The sequence below is a fragment of the Grammomys surdaster genome, unplaced genomic scaffold (genome assembly GCF_004785775.1).
Source record: "Grammomys surdaster isolate TR1022 unplaced genomic scaffold, NIH_TR_1.0 126531, whole genome shotgun sequence".
In the NCBI taxonomy this organism is placed as follows: Eukaryota; Metazoa; Chordata; class Mammalia; order Rodentia; family Muridae; genus Grammomys; species Grammomys surdaster.
In genome coordinates this window covers 4,863,778-4,879,727 of record NW_021621323.1, presented here as the reverse complement: position 1 = coordinate 4,879,727, position 15,950 = coordinate 4,863,778, and the positions used below count along the sequence as shown (strand labels likewise).

The window sequence follows — 15,950 nt, the reverse complement described above, 5'->3', positions numbered from 1 at the left end:
CTCAGAGCATCAAGGAAGAGGAATGGAATATGTGGAATTCACACTTGTTCTTCTTTGTACTGTTATAAAAATAAAGTGTGTTCTGACCAGCAACATGGCTGGGAGTGTAGAGCTTTATCTAATCTGCAAAATCTTTTCACAGAGCACTAGTCTAAGATATATCGCCCAAAGATAAAAACCAAACTAAACTATTAGTAGGCATAGGCTAATTTAATAGTCACAATTGTGAGAAAACAGCCCTATCCTGAATCTCTGCTTGTCATCCCGGAAACAACTCTTCCATAAGTGACATATAAGGAATTTAAATGATCAGCACAAGACACTTTACTTCCAACTTTAAATCTGTGCTTCCGTGAGTACCAAAAAGCTATGCTTGCAATTTGCTTTCTTTATTGGGAATGAGGAAAGGAAAACCTGACAAATTTTTGTAGAACTAACTTCAATTGATCTTGAACTTGATAGGGAAAAAAAATAAATCACCTCATCATGACTTTAAACTGCCTGAGCTGAACTTATCCTTTGATTATTGCAAAATGACTAAAGAGAAGAAAATCCAACCTGAGAGCAATGGACATAGGCAGGCAAGGGGGTGTGTGAACAGCCAGAGGCAAATTACCATAGGTTGGTGGAGCACACTGAACGTGAAAATGAAATGACGTATAGTGGTCATTCATGCTTTATAAATAAAAATTGTTTGTATTTATTTTGTTATGTGTCACATGAGTGCAATGCCTATGATAGCCAGAAGAGGGCATCATATTGTCCCTGGAACTGGAGTTACATATGATTTTGAGCACAGAGAACCATATCCAGGTCCTCTGCACATGCAAGGGGTGCTCTAAATTCCTGACTCATATTTCCAGCACTAAATCTCACACTTCTACATGGAGGAGTTCAACAATTTTAAAGGATGTCATCTGATATGAAAAAAAAATTCCCTAAAATGCTATTTTATGCACACCAAAAATAAGACATATGGGCAGAAATATGAGACACAGGGTGACATGCTATTAAAAGTTGAACCAAATAGGAAGCTGAATAAAGTTATTATTTAAAAAAAAACCCTTTTGTGATAGGTATTTAGTCTGTGATGAAAGAAAACATTAATGCTCCATCATTTCTGTGCACTGAGATAAATGATTCAGAGTCAATTTTTGATAATGTATGCATGAGAAAGTATTATTTCTTAGAAAAACATCACCTTTTCTATTAGTATGATATACATAATCATACTACTATGGCTCAGTTTTGTATGGGAAGATTAAATTTGTGGCAGAGGTTTACCAGGGTCATAAAGACAGGGAAGGGTTCAGGAATGGTTGCTGAACCTTTCGAAACAGGAGATTGGATTGTCTCACAAAGAACATTCCAATCATCCCATCTGTTGACAGATGGCTCTGTGCTTATAACAGAGGATTTCTATATTTGCACTGAAACAAATATAGATCTCATCCCTGAACTATTGCTTTTATAATACCCCATATTCATGCCTCTCTGTACCGATAGATTCGTGCAAACTTAAGGAATTAGTGTTCCATGGAGAAGACCGTCTTTATGTGTTGAGTAAACAACAATGGGTGTTTAGAGAAGGTGACAGAGAATGGCTTTGGAAGCTTGTCACGATTCCCAGTTCTCACTTGAGTGATAACAACCCAGCACACCTCAACCCACCAGAACACAAAGGAAGAAGATGCTCCTGTTGGTGGCATAGGTTTGGCCCAATTGCTAACTTCGTTACCATGGATGGTCATTTTGACTCTTTAGGAGGGAGAATTGCTATCTTTCCTATCATGAATTCTTAATGCCCCTGGGGTTGTAGTTCTGTTTCCAGTGGTTATGAGAAACTAGCCAATTCTTATCTCCAGTAACAAGTTCCAGGCCCCGTCTCCACTGAGAACACCTGACACACAGAACACATTAAAGCAGAGCACAGAGCAAACTTCTGAAAATAACAGTTCAGGTTATCCATCTTCTCTTCCCAGATCTTCGTGACGTTCAACATCTATTTCTTTCAAAGTCAGTTTTATTGCTCTGAAATAATGTCTCCTGTAGAATTCTAACAGCATGAAAACACATCCCTGGACTAAAACAACTTACTTTAGCCTAACAATTCTAGAAGGCAAGATCAGGTTTCTTTTCTTGTTTTAGTTATTTCCGTAGGCACTGTGAAATGACTTCCAAGAATCTCGATTCATTTACTACACAATATTCAAGAAAGGCATAATGTTCATCCTCAGTTTCTCAGGGGGAATCTAGGTACTTAGAGGACAAGTACTTCAGTCAGCGAGGACAACACTTAAAGAGGGAGCAAGGGTGTGGAATCTGCCAGTTTGTGAGATCACTCCTTTGCTTTCCAACTACTTTAGAAGATTATTTCATTCATTGTGAAGAGATGGCAAAGAGGAAGGAGACAAGTATGGAGAATGCTTTTACTTGTGGCTTTAACAATAGTGCCACCTCAGTACATCTTCTCAGGGACACACAGGTTGAAAGAAGTCACCATGGCTACATTCTTGGCACCGAGTGTCTCCAGAGACAGTGATGTCACAGGCAGCCCTGGGTGTGTGCTTCAGATGAACTCTGAGAAGGTTCTTTTGTGACCTCATTTACAACAGCACCGTTTTCTTTTATACTCTGGATTAAAATCTAGAGTGATATGTAAGAGAAACAAATACAAACACAGTTTCTCCTCTCAGGATAGAAGAATTTTATTCTTGCCACCAATTTTCTTTTATCAAACTGCTCTTAAAACACATGCTAAAAAATGATTAAAGCCTTTAAGCTGTTAAGAACACCAAATATTTGGTAATGTCTCTGTAAATGTATGTCCTAAGTATTAAATTTTAAAAATATTTACTCAAACAAAAATTGAAGGGCAAGGGACATTCATTCTCTTGTGGTTTACAAACAGAAATAGTATGTGTTAGTTCCAGAAACACGTTTAAAAATCTCTTGTATTATCATTTGTTCATGTATGTGTGCACATGTGCACATGTGTGGAAGTCACTGGAGAACCTGTAGGAGTCAATTCTCTCTTTCACCATGTCTTTCCCAGAGACGGAACGCAGGTCATTACAATTGCCAGCAAACACCTCCATCCACGAAGTTGTCTTGGTGGCTTCAGAAAAACTTTTGAAAAGGAAAATAGATGTATATAAGATTCAAGCAACACTTCATTTCATTAAGGTCTTTAGTGTACAGTGTCAAGCCACCCCCAACCCAGGAAGGTTGTGCCTCATTGATTTGTCTCTTCTGGGTCCTTATTGGTTTAATTAAGGTTCAGTGCCTCACCTAATAAAGCAAAGCTGACCAACTTTACTAAATTTGTTTGCTTGTTGTTGTTATTGTTGTTATTTTGGTTCGTTGGTTGAGTTTTTGGGGTTTCTTGTTTTGTTATTTTGTGGCCGCAAGCATTTTTGGGTTTATTCGTCTGTTGTTGCTTTGTTTTGTTTTGTTTTGTTTTGTTTTGTTTTGTTTTGTTTTTCCTGCACGTGGTCTTCTGTCTTCTAAACAGCTTGCACTCAGGGCTGGTGTGTAGCCCAGGTGCACACACATGCAATCAAAATCAAGTAACAAAATATATAAAAGCAGTTTGACCATCTATCAGGAGTAAGTCTTCCTGGAATGGGTGTCTGGTGCCCTTAGTGAAAATGCATGGCAGTCGTGCTGAGAGTCTCAAACACTAAAGCCCCAAACTCTCCCAGCAGCCCCCCCCCCACACACACACACATACCCAGAAAAATAACAGCAAGGAGAAAGTGAGACATGGTATTCTCACAGGGCCACATCCCAGTCTGTTCCTGGAAAGTGCATGGGTCATCTATACACATGTTCTGCCATCCATGTACATTCTGGGCTGTGCCCAATAAAAGGGACACCCAAAGACATTCTGATTTGTGAAAAATCAATTAAGAGGGTAAAATCAATCTTGCCTATATACAGAATTAGAATTTAAAAATGAGGTCTTCTGAGACTAGACAGTGGTCAGGATGAAATCCGCAATGTTTTTAAATGGTCTGAGCCAATGATCTGTTCTGGCCACACTTCTGTGGAGTTCTTCCCTGGATAGCTTAGCAAGGAAATGAATGCTCTCCTTAGAAATGGGTTAAGGTCTAATTTTGTTGTTTTGTCTGTAAGACTCCATTAGCACCCTCCTCTAGTAAGCCTGTACCTGAAGGTACATTAAAGAGTAATTGGCTTAGATGTGAAGCCTGTGACTCAGGAATTCAGGAATCTTCTGACTTTACTCTTCACACAAGCGCTGTGTTCAGGGACCTGGCTGTGCAACCATCATGTATAAATCAGTCATCACTAAGAGTAAAGAGGCTACTGACTGGTGTTTGGTCCTGCAGAACACAGAATTCGTAACATCACCAATGCCCTGTGATAGGTGATTCTACCTAGGAGATCCCAGGCAGATTCCTTCTAGCTACAATATAGTAATTTTTTTCTTATTCTTCACAAATACCTACTAATAAAAAAAAAACAGGAATATAGGCTAAGGATATAACTTGGTGGTGGTGCACTTACCGGATATGAATTCTGTCTGTAACAACATAAGGAGAAGGGTGGCCTCAGAACCAGAAATGAGCAGGGCTAGGCTTAGTTCTGTGTTTACTCTGTTAGAAACATAACCTCTCTGGACAGTAATAGGAGGCCAGCTTACTTCCTCAAAAGCAGAGAGCAATCCAACTAATACTTGCGTTTTTCTCAAGAAGGTGGTCTTCACTGGCTTGGCTTATGAGTTGAGAAGCGAGAAGAAAACGCCATTCCTTGTGGATTTTGTGCTCAAATCCAGCCTTTGGGAAGTTACAGCCTTTTCAGCCGAACCAAGGGGCAGCTTGGTGAGGTCTCTTTACAGCTTCTCTAAAATGCACTTTCAAAACAAAGTTAGAAAGCTCTCTGGCCCTTTCTCAAGAAGGGTCTCTTCCTGTTCAAATCCCATCCTGACCTTTTTGTTGAAGAAGAGCAAAATAATGCAGTAACAAAAACACAAGTGGCTGCCAAAGGAAGAGAGAGGAAAAAAAAAAGAGTTCCTGTAAGGGGCTGAAACAATAAATCTCCTCTCTCCTGACCTCCCAAAGGGAGTGTGTGTGTTTCCTCTAGTTCTTTATCAGAATCCCCAAAATAAGTAGGAATGGGCAGCGTCTGCTCACACTCAGTACACCTTTTCCATTGGCTAATACGGCCTGGCCAGGCTGGGAGGAATCGTTCCCTGCCTTACCCTGGAGAGCGAAGCCACTGAGACCATCCATGGGCACCATGCGGCTGCTTCAAGCGACTGCTCTTTTCTTCCTTCTGTCCAACAGTCTCTGCCGCGGTGAGGACAGCGAAGGTACGGTCCTCTTATCTTTCTGATGGTGTGGATAGGAAATCGCAGGTAGAGAGCTTCTAGGGTCAGCTGATCTTCAGGAGGCTTCTCTGACAGTTCTGATGAGTTGTTGGTTGGTTGATTGGTGAATGGAGTACACGGAGTTAAGTTTGGAAAAGGCAGCGGAGGCAGTGCCACAAGTAGAGAGTTTGTTTTTTACTGAAGGGAAGTGTTTGCTGGTTTGAGGGCCTGAAAGTATGTTTAATGGATTTGTAAAACGTCTCAGAAAATGTGTCAACTTTTTAGGGACTAAAAATAGAATTTTGGCTAAAAATGTGCTAGGTCAAAACAAAAACAAACAAAATAATGCTCAAAATAATCTGCCCAGAATAAAAAGTGGATCCGGTAAGAGTGTTAAGTCCATCATTGTAATCAGTGTTGCCAATGACTCCAACAACAGTCCCAGGTCTCTCTCAGCTCTGGTAGGTACCTGCAGAAGAGAATGGTGATTCACCATTAGGCAAATATTAGCATCTTAGGAGACTGTGGGTAAGTGGAGATTGAAATGTATCTTCTTTTGTTACAGAAATATATGCACATATAAACATAATCACATAATCCTTTGTGTAACTTTCAGAACAAGACAAACCCACTACCAATGCACGTAATAAAAACTCAGATGCATGTTATCCTGCATTACGCTCATTTTTATTTCTAACTATTCTAAAGTAATATAAAATAAACAGTTAAACTTAATAGTTTATTAGGGACCTGTGCTGGGCAATACAAAGAGCATAAAAACGAATAAGGTGTTTTCCTTGTCCACAGTGGTAAATGTACCATTGAGAGAAAGAAGTGAGAGGTTCTAGTATTAGACAGGTTTAGTACGTATAAAAGTGAAAACCCAAGCTTCCCAAAGAAGACCATGTGGGAGACTGGCTCTGACGCTGGGGGCGGGCGGCATGCACTGTGGGAGGGTATATGTGTTGGGGGAAGGATGGGAGAGTAATCCAGCAAACTCAGTTCTCATTTATTTGCTTGTGCCCTTTTCCAGAGTTTACTGCCTACAAGATTTTAGTTTCTAAAAACAATCAAAAGTAGAAAAATCAAATAAAATCAATGGTCCAACTTGAGTTTACATTTTGCTAATAATTTTAAAAAATACTTTTTATAACTTTAGGATAAATCTGTAGCATCATACAGTTGCTTATCATGCATCTGGCCAGAAAGTTATAAGAGAGACTGAGAATTTGGGTTTTCGCAAACGTGACCATGAGATCAATGAACCACTTCTAAGTTACCCTTCAGGATGTATTAAGAACAATTGAGCATGTCAGCTCTACAAAACACTGCTCAAAATTGTGTGACTCGTTCACACAAATTCTGAAAGCGTAGGCTTAGGCTCTTGACCATTTAGGGTCTACACCCCTTAGAGTGTGCAGCAGGCTGCCAGCAGTTCTTAAATGCTGAATGGACTGCACATCCTGCAAACAAAGAGGAAAAAAGGCCAGTGGGCTTGGCCTCCCTAATGGGACTATAAGAAAGAAGCTACCATGGAGGACTACACAGAACAGCCCACAGATTTTTTTCTACTGTGTAGTTTAAGGAAAATACCAGCCTCCTCTAGCTCCCTGGTCAAGTGTCCACCCTTGCTTTAACAGTGGCAGCTTTCTAATCAGTTATTAGCCTGCGCTGGATAATTTCTCACTTGGCCAGTGAAAAATATTTAAACAGTATTTCCTTCACATCTGCCAACAAACCTACTTGGTAACTTAAAACTGGTATCTGGAGTGGGGAAAAGAGGGAGAGAGGGAGGAGGGAGGGAGGGAGAGGGAGGGAGGAGGAGGAGGGAAGGGGAGAAGGAGAGACAGACTGAGATGGAGAGAGAGAGAGAGAGAGAGAGAGAGAGAGAGAGAGAGAGAGAGAGGTTGATCTTAGAAAAGGAAGTTGTATCTTGGCACCACAGATTGACAACTTGAGAATGTCCTGGGTGGGACAGAGATTTTCCTGTCGACGTGTATGGCTTTGATGCACCTGGCTTTGCCAGTTGATGTTTCCTTAGCAGATTGGGCACAGGAAATGAAGCATTTCCTAAGTTCACCTAGTTGGCTCTTTCCTTAACTCCCTGTACCAAGAGTACATTGAGTTCAGAGCCTCCTGGGCCCCTCACAGTTACGATGATAAACAAATTTATCAGCAGACTCAATTACTAGAATCTGGGAGGGAGACATTTTGGCTCTAAAATTCAGACTGTCAAGCAAATGCATGCTTTTTTGGCTCTGAAATTGACTTCTAAATATGTTTATTTTTTCTTTCTGAGAAATTGAGTACTTCCCTTTCTGGTGTTTTTGCCAATCTCGGATCTAAGTAAATACAATCTAGGTGATGAGATCTTTGTTGAAATCCAGAGAATATCTGCATGGCAGCAAGAAGCTTTCGTTGCTAGGATGCTGTTCTAAGACTTCGAAGTGTGCAATCTGGAAAGCTGATTTATAGAAATATGTCCCAGGGGTTCCTGAAGGGAATGGCTACCCTTTCCTGAAGTCTTCTATGTTGTACTTCAAACCGAACAGACACTCTAGTGGCTTTTAAGTCTAGAAGGGTGAGCTTTTGACTCGGAGACTCAGAAATGTTAAATGGAGATACCAAGAAAATGAACAGCTAGACCGAACCCAGAATAATAATATCAGAAAGATCTAATTGCTAGGTGGAATTCATCTGTTACAATATTCAATTTTATAAAGCAAATATTGACTGAATGCACTATAACGGGACACTGCTAAATCCGGTAACTTTATGGAAACTAATAGGAGACATTCCTCATATTAGATAGAATTAGAAGAGGTAGAACCAAGTAACGTGAATCCTGTTATATTATTTGATGCTCTATTCTAGGTCTTAAGGAATGAAGAGTGGTATAGAAAATTCACAAGGTGCTTAGTTTGGTTTGTTAGGAAAACACAGAAGCTCTTGTAAAAATGTGACGAATTTTGCAACTTGAAATCAAGAGGCTCACGGTATACAGAATTTTTTTAAAACAGGGACATTGTTAAAACATCAATGTATTCTAGTCTAGAAATATAAGGTAGCCATATTTTTAATATGGCTTCATGCTTGAAAGCAGAGTGCAAAGAACAGTTATCAGGAGATGTTAAATTGCAACATAGGAAATAGAGATGAATATCCCTGGAAGTATAGTTTGGGGTGAGGCAGATTCTTAACTTGTATAAGGCCCTGGGTTTGAGTCCCACACTTCCAAATAAATAGAGAAGAAATATAGACTCTTAGAGTTGACAACCAAGACCTGCAGACGTGCTTGGGATGGGGTTTTATCATCAGAGTTATAAAACGGGAAGATTTGCTGTCAGCAGAATATAGATTACACTACTGGGGTCAGGAGAGATAAAAGACCAAGAAGCCAATTTACAAGTCACCAAGTCTGAAAGCCTATCCTTGAGTTGTAAAGAAGGGTCTAGGGAACGCCTCACAGATGTAGAGTACATGTAGTTTATTGCATCATTTTTACTGCTGATGAGAGACAATCCAAGACAGACAGGGTTGTATGAACTCTAGAATTGGGCAAGTGATTTCAGAACAGAAACCAGGAAAGATACTAAGAGCCAGTTTACAAGAAAAACTGGTGCTAAGATGGTAAGTTTCAATCCTGCTGAGGCATGTAGGCTGAGATATGCCAAGAGTTGGAGGTGCTGCTGAGAGGTAAAGAGGTGTGACTTATAGCTCTCCATTCAAAAGTTAATAATCTCACAGTGACAATAACATGGACACTCAGTTTCCCTCTCATCTGGGTGCCTATGCTTTGCACTCTGCAGGGCACTGACTTTCCATGATAGTTAGTGTAACGGCCCATTCTGCTGCTCTGGTCTGAGGGTCAGGGCCTAGCAAGAGAGAGAGTGGGGACAGAGACTCGAAGAATGAAGACGAGACAGGGAGTCTGATCTGGAGATGAGGCAGAGTATTCTCTGGAGATGGAGTCTGCCCTTTTATATCTCTCCTCAAGTCTCGACTTGAGTCTCTCAAGTGCTGGGATTAAAGGCGTATGCCACCACTGCCTGGCCTTGATTGAAAGGATCAAGATAATTACCAGAGTGTGCTCAACTGTTGTAGGCTGTTGAAAACAAGTCTCTTGTCAGGGTATATGGCTCAAGATGGCTGCAAGGATGATAGCCGCTTTCTGCTCAGAGTCAGCTCCCAACAAGTTAGTCATTAGAGCATCTTAGTTCTTACTCCACACTGCAAGTACTGTACAGTTGCCTGTAACTGTATATATACTGTATATTAAAAACAATATAGGAAACAAATAATACAAATATACTATATAATACAATAACTGAATAAAATAATAAACATAGTATAAAAGTAGTTATGTGAATTTGCTTAGTCCTTCTATTGAGCTTAATTTTCATCCATATTTCTAACGTGAAATAAGCAACCTGCTGTAGTAATTCAATGTGAAGAAAATCCAGTGGGACTAGTATGTGGCCCTCAAGTTGTTTGTTTACCAATCTTTCCTTGGTAACTCATTTTCAAAAGGTCCCTACTTAAAACTAAAAGTGATCATATGTTATCAATGTGTGAAATACTTTCTGGATATTCATAACATTTTCTTCAACAAATTCTCTTTTAATTTTATTTTAGAGATCACAATCATTTAGAAAACTGAGATACGATTAGCACTTGATGGTTCAGAAATTAATCTGTAAGATAACATTCATTTCTTTCGATCCCAAACTTCAGGTAAATTTTATAATTTATGAATCATTCTATGGTTTAAATGACTAATATTCTTTTTCATTAGTAATCAATTTCCAATAGGCTCTTTAATAATTTGAAACTCACATTTCTAAGCATTGGTTTTCACAGTAAGAATTTTACTGGGATGTAAAATTCCAGTATCATATCTGCATCATATCTCTTTCCATCCTTCTGAATTCCTAGGGTCATTTTGGTTTTATTGAGTCAGACAGTGATGTCATTGGAGTGTGATATCTGTCAGAAGAGAAACTTAGAAGTTCAATTGGCTGGGGTGGGACTCTGTGCACCAAAGCCCACAACAGAAAAATAAACACACACACACACACACACAAAAAAAATTAGTGTTCCAATAACATCTAAAAGGCCATTTTAAAAAACAAAAAAAAAAAGCCTCCTCTTCTGAGTTTTTCGTATCCTGCAGACAGCTGTATCAGTAGAGATAATAACTGTTCCCTAAATAGAAGCAGGAACTGTGTAAGAATTAGACACCTGGTTCTTGTTCCTTGTACCTCTCCCGACAGCGTGAACTCCAGCCATTGCTGTGGCAGCCATCTGTACAGAGATGTAAACAAACAGAATTTTGCTTCACTTCAGTGACTATATTTTGCTTTTTGTCTGGTGCTATTCTGATACTAACATATGTTTCAGAATCCTACCTGATTATTTTTTAAATCTTTGAAACTTAGTACAGTAGCATTGGCATCGTACAAGGAGGGACACCTGTGAGAATGCTTTCCCCAATCCCATTCCCATCTCCCCAGCCCAGGACTTTCCTTTTCTTTCGTTTGTATTCGTGTGTGTGTGTGTGTGTGTGTGTGTGTGTGTGTGTATGCACACACATGCGCATGCATGTGTGTAAGCATATGTGTACGTATGTCAGGAGGTTCCTGTTCATGTATATATGTGAAGGAAGCAAGTCAATGCCAAGTGTCTTCCTCAATAGTTTTACCACCTAATGTCTGGACACAGCATTTTTCAATGAAGACAGAGCCCAGTGGCTCAGTCTGTGAGTTCCAAGGATCTTGTCTCTACATTCCTCATGCTAGAATGCATCAGATTTGCACCACCACGCATTATTTTTTTGGAGAAGTAGGGTGGTATCTGAACTCAGGTTCTTAATCACTTTGCCAATTGAGCCATGTCCCCAGCCCAGTACTTTCCTTTTCTTTCATAATTCAATACTTTCTCACTTCAGATTCCCTGCTCTCGTCCCACAGTCCTTTCTAAACTGAGGGGAAGCTCATCCTGATTTCATTCTCTGCTTCCCAGGGAGCACACTCATCTTAGTGAAAACAGTTGAACTTGGGTGATGGTGTGTGCCTCAATATAGATTAGTTACAGTTTCCTTACTTACACAACTCTAAAGTGTCGATCCTTCTTTTGTTGACAAGCTAAACAATATTCTAGAGAACCTGTTCTCAAGAAATCAGTTGTGTTTGCATAGATTCAGTAATGAGTTTTATGTCTAAAAAGCCAATATCATTGATTTTACTGAAATGTGCACTGCTTATTAATCTCTCCCGTCAGTAATCTCCTCACTGAAGCCTTTATAAAGTGTGTTCAGGACCAGAAAATGGTGGTCACACTTGAATCTGGCCCACATCACCCCTGAGCAGTGAGCATCTGCCATTGGTGGTGCTGAGAACTTTATGTGTTTCTTCCGTCCCCTCATTTCCAGGCCATCTGTATCACACCTGTTTTACTATCTAAAGAGCAGAGGCTCAAAATTTGTGTGATGTGATAGTGGGATCATGTGCCATGAGATCACACATGTCTGAAGCTCTTCAGAACTTCCCACATAGCTTGCTACCTTCCAGTGTGGTGACACTTCAATCACTTCAGTTTCCTGGTGATTAAAAAAAAAAATAGTGGAGTTAGAGATCTACCAATCAGAACAGCTGAGAAACCACTGCTGCCTCTCACTGCCTCTACAGACCTTCTGCTTAGAAATAAACGTTTTTAACATGCTAGGTTCTAATGAATCTCATGTGACAGGTTAGAAGGAGCTGTAGTCATTTGGGTCCCTGCCTTTTGTCATAATGGCTGAAAGAAATGGACCTGTCTCTAAGTGTCAGCGAAACAGATATGGGGTTTATAGGAGCAGAAGGAGGAAATAAAGGGAAACGTACTGAATTAATTCCTTAATGTCGAATTATAATAGTTCTAGATTCAGACTGTCTGGATTCACATTCTGTCTGTTGGGTGGATTGCTTAACTTCCAGCATCCTGAGTTATTAACTGGGGATAAGTTCAATCCTTGCCTCATAGGGACACTGAAGGAGAAGGGGAAGTGACGTACGCAGATGCTGTAGAATGCAGGCAAGTCCTGTACAAATTTTATTCTACTTTGGGGCTTAAAGTTCCAGCACATATTATATCCCATCATTTAGATAAAATATTTTATTCCAAATTGACTCCAAGTTCTCGAAGAACTAGTAAAATATTGTTTTTAAGAGTTTGCTTAATGGAAAATCATTTCGTTCGAAAATCGCCAATATCTACTATTTTTTAAGGCAGAGACTCTCAGTGAGTAGCCCTGGGTGGCCTTAAACTTGTGTAGTAAAGCCAGGCATCATAAACTGACAGAAATCTGCTGGTTCTGCCTCTTGAGGGCTGAGGTCAAAAGCATGTGCTGCCATATGCAGCAGCCCTAAAAATGGTTTCAATCTTCTGTACAATATTAAGTATTAGTAGGTCTGAGAGGTGAGATGTGTCAGTGATGGAGACTCGGCTATGATGTGACGAGGAGTGACAGGCGTGACAGGTGTGTGTGGCAGGTGTGGTCACCACCCTGAACGTATGTTAGCATTGGTTCCTCCATCAGACAACAGAGAAAAGGACATATATTGATAACACCTCATGCTACACATCAATGAGAAATCTACTTTTTAAATGGATATAGACTATGAATTCCCATTGGGCTGTTTGTGCTTATAGCAACTAATACTGAAACCACAGAGCCAATAAGTAGATGGATTTATAGACTTCAGGATTCTTTCTTAATAACTGGGACTCTGTCATCCCAGCACTTCTCCTATAGACATATACCTTATGCTAGAGTGTGTGTGTGTGTGTGTGTGTGTGTGTGTGCATGTGTGTGTGTTCACATCCCAATGGCCATGTTTTAAAAGAGTGCTTGAGTTATAAAAAATCACACACAAAACACAGAAAACCATTTGTATCACACATTGGCTTTATTTTTAACCGAAGTGGGAAAAGAAATTTGTTTTTGTGGTAAGAAGTGTGAAATTCCGCTCTTAAGAGTGTTGAGCAAGTGTGAGGGCACAGACTGTAGCTCCTGGATTCTCTCCCCAGGGGACAGAGGCCACAGCTTCACTCCAGGCCTCCCACTCCCCTGACCAACTCTGGCATGGCTCCTGCTTTTGTCTCCGTGCAAATGAATTTTACTTGTTTAAATACATAGAATTAGCTAATTAAAATTTATTGATAGCGATTGCACTATTGAGATCGGGCTATTTAATGATTAAATCCTGCGACTCAATGAGCTTTTTGCAATTCCTGTTTTTTTTTTTTCCAGCTTCGTTGACTTGATCTAATTTTATGCCAGATTCTAAAACTTGCAAAGACTGAAAGATAAAATAACAATAATAAAATACAATGATGCTAATCACCTACCCACCTGTCAGTAGGATCAGTCTGCCGCTTAACTGTGTATGAATTTTCCGACATCAAGGACAATGTCTCATGATTCGTCCTTTTCCCAGGCTCTATCTGTGGATACATAGTAGATGGTTAATACCTGGCCTTCCTTTAATGTGGAAAACTATATTTCACTGCATGTCATCAGAGTTGAAAAGACACAGGGCATGCCAGATGTGTTCTGATATTTGGGTGCATGTTTTTTTTTTGTTGTTGTTGTTGTTGTTGTTTGTTTTTGTTTTTATCCTGATGTCCTAGTTTGTTTTTCTTCTGCTGTGATAACACACCATGGCCGAAGCAACTTGGGAGAGTGTGTACTTGGTGTATAGGTTAAAGTCCATCTTTGGGAGAAACCAAGACAATAACTTAGAGGCAGGAACTGAAGCAGAAACCATGAAAGAGCATTGATTTTGCTTTGATTCCATTCTCAAATTCAGTTACTTGCCCAGGGATGGCACTGCCTATAGTAGGTCATGTGCTTGTACATCGATTGGCAACTAAGAAAACTGGGATTCCCTTTTCCAAAGTATGTCTGGGTGTTGTGTTAGCATGAACCAACTGTGACACTTGGCTAACAGAGAATCTGTGAGGTCTTTCTTTTTGAGGTACGTTCTTGGTTACATTTACTTGGTAGGCTCTGTAGAGCTGGCCAGCCACCTTAGTTTGCCTTATGTAGATTGTGCTGGCCTTCGGATCAATGCATCTCACCAAATCATACCAGGGTGGCCCGCAACTATGGATTCAGACCTTCTTACAAAGAAAAACAAGAGGTCTCATCATTGTCTGTACCATCTGTCAGGTCATTCTGAGCTATTTACAGATCAAATAAAAGCACATTCATTAAGCTTTTCACACGTAGCACTTCTCAAGTTAACCTCAGTTTATTCCTGCAAAGGTGGAGACATTAAATCCTTTAGTCAGTCTGAAGTTTTAAATTTCACAGGCCCAAACGCCATGTATGTGGTTGATATGAGTGTTAAGTCTTCTTTGCAGTAAAAGAAAGACCTCTCACAACACATTCAGCTAAGTATTGTTTTAATAAGAAATTATCTAAATTATCTTAAGAAGATTGAACACACTGGGTAATATAACAGAGTCCTTATATTTTTCCTGGTTGAGACCTGGCTGATATCACAACCAGGACTAAGCAATGTGGAGACGCACTGTCCTCTGAGCTAGGAGTCTTTAGTCTCAGCTGCCAGTGGCTTCAGTTTATCTTGTGTCTGAGGCAACCAGGGTTTTCACGTTCTTCAGTCTGAATCTTCCATGACTAGAAAGCAAATAAAGTTAGCTGAATGATGACAATGCTCCTTCCAGATCTATAGTTTTATGTTCTTATTGTAACCAACAACTTTGTGTCTCTTGCCCCTGGTTGCCTTGCCTCTCCTTCAACCTTACACTGCCAGGGATATCTGTTCCCAGTAGGGCTCAGCTCCAGAGATTCTCATCCGGGCCGCCTGGTGGAAGTGACTTGGCATCTGAAAGGCCTCTGTGCTACCAGCGATCACATAAACAAAACACCCTTCCGTCTGTTTCAATGACACTGTCCTTACACATTAGCATCTGGGAACAGTTCCAAGGGAACTGGAGACTAAAAAATGATCTGAAAAACTGACTCAGAGGGAAGAGGAGCTGTGTGAGACACCTGGGATGGGGCAAATGTGGCCAATATAAGGAGGCCCTAAAAGTTCTGCCCATTGAGAGAAGAGTGCTCATTCAGGCCTGTAGTCACTGTCCAGGCATTACGCAATTCACTATCCCACCTAACAGCACACACTGGGGAATTTACTTTTCGAGGAAAGTGTCAGACTCTCCTGCTCTCAGGAAAAATTTTTAGTAAGAATTCATTATCTTTTTTTTTTTTTTTTTGCTTGTACTAGTTTAGAATAATAGGAAAGTAGACATGGCCAAGAAAAATATTATTTGAACTACTGAAATTTCCCTAGGCAACACAGCTTAAATCTCTACGTTTTCAGACACCACCACCACCACCCCCCGCCTTTTTTAAAGGTTCCCTTCAGCACTTACTCATGAGATGTTGATGTTCACTCTCCAGCCTTGTCCTCCTTCCCACCTGTAGGCTACTGAAGAAAATGATCTATTTTAATAATAACTTAATTACAGAAGACAATGCCACATTCTTTCTGGAGTCTGGCGTGCAGTTGGAATGCATCTGATAATTCAAACACAAAGCTGGCTCCCACAA

General features: G+C 40.2%; 1 protein-coding gene across 1 annotated transcript in view; it reads left to right on the top strand.

The window, feature by feature from the left end:
- The first annotated feature begins 5,127 nt into the window (after positions 1-5,127).
- Emcn (endomucin) overlaps positions 5,128-15,950 on the top strand; it is an 82,887-nt gene continuing 72,064 nt past the window's right edge. The window contains exon 1 of the mRNA XM_028760482.1: positions 5,128-5,335. Within this exon, the coding sequence (XP_028616315.1) occupies positions 5,254-5,335 (82 nt within the window). The 5' untranslated portion in view covers positions 5,128-5,253. The remainder of the gene's footprint in view (positions 5,336-15,950) is intronic.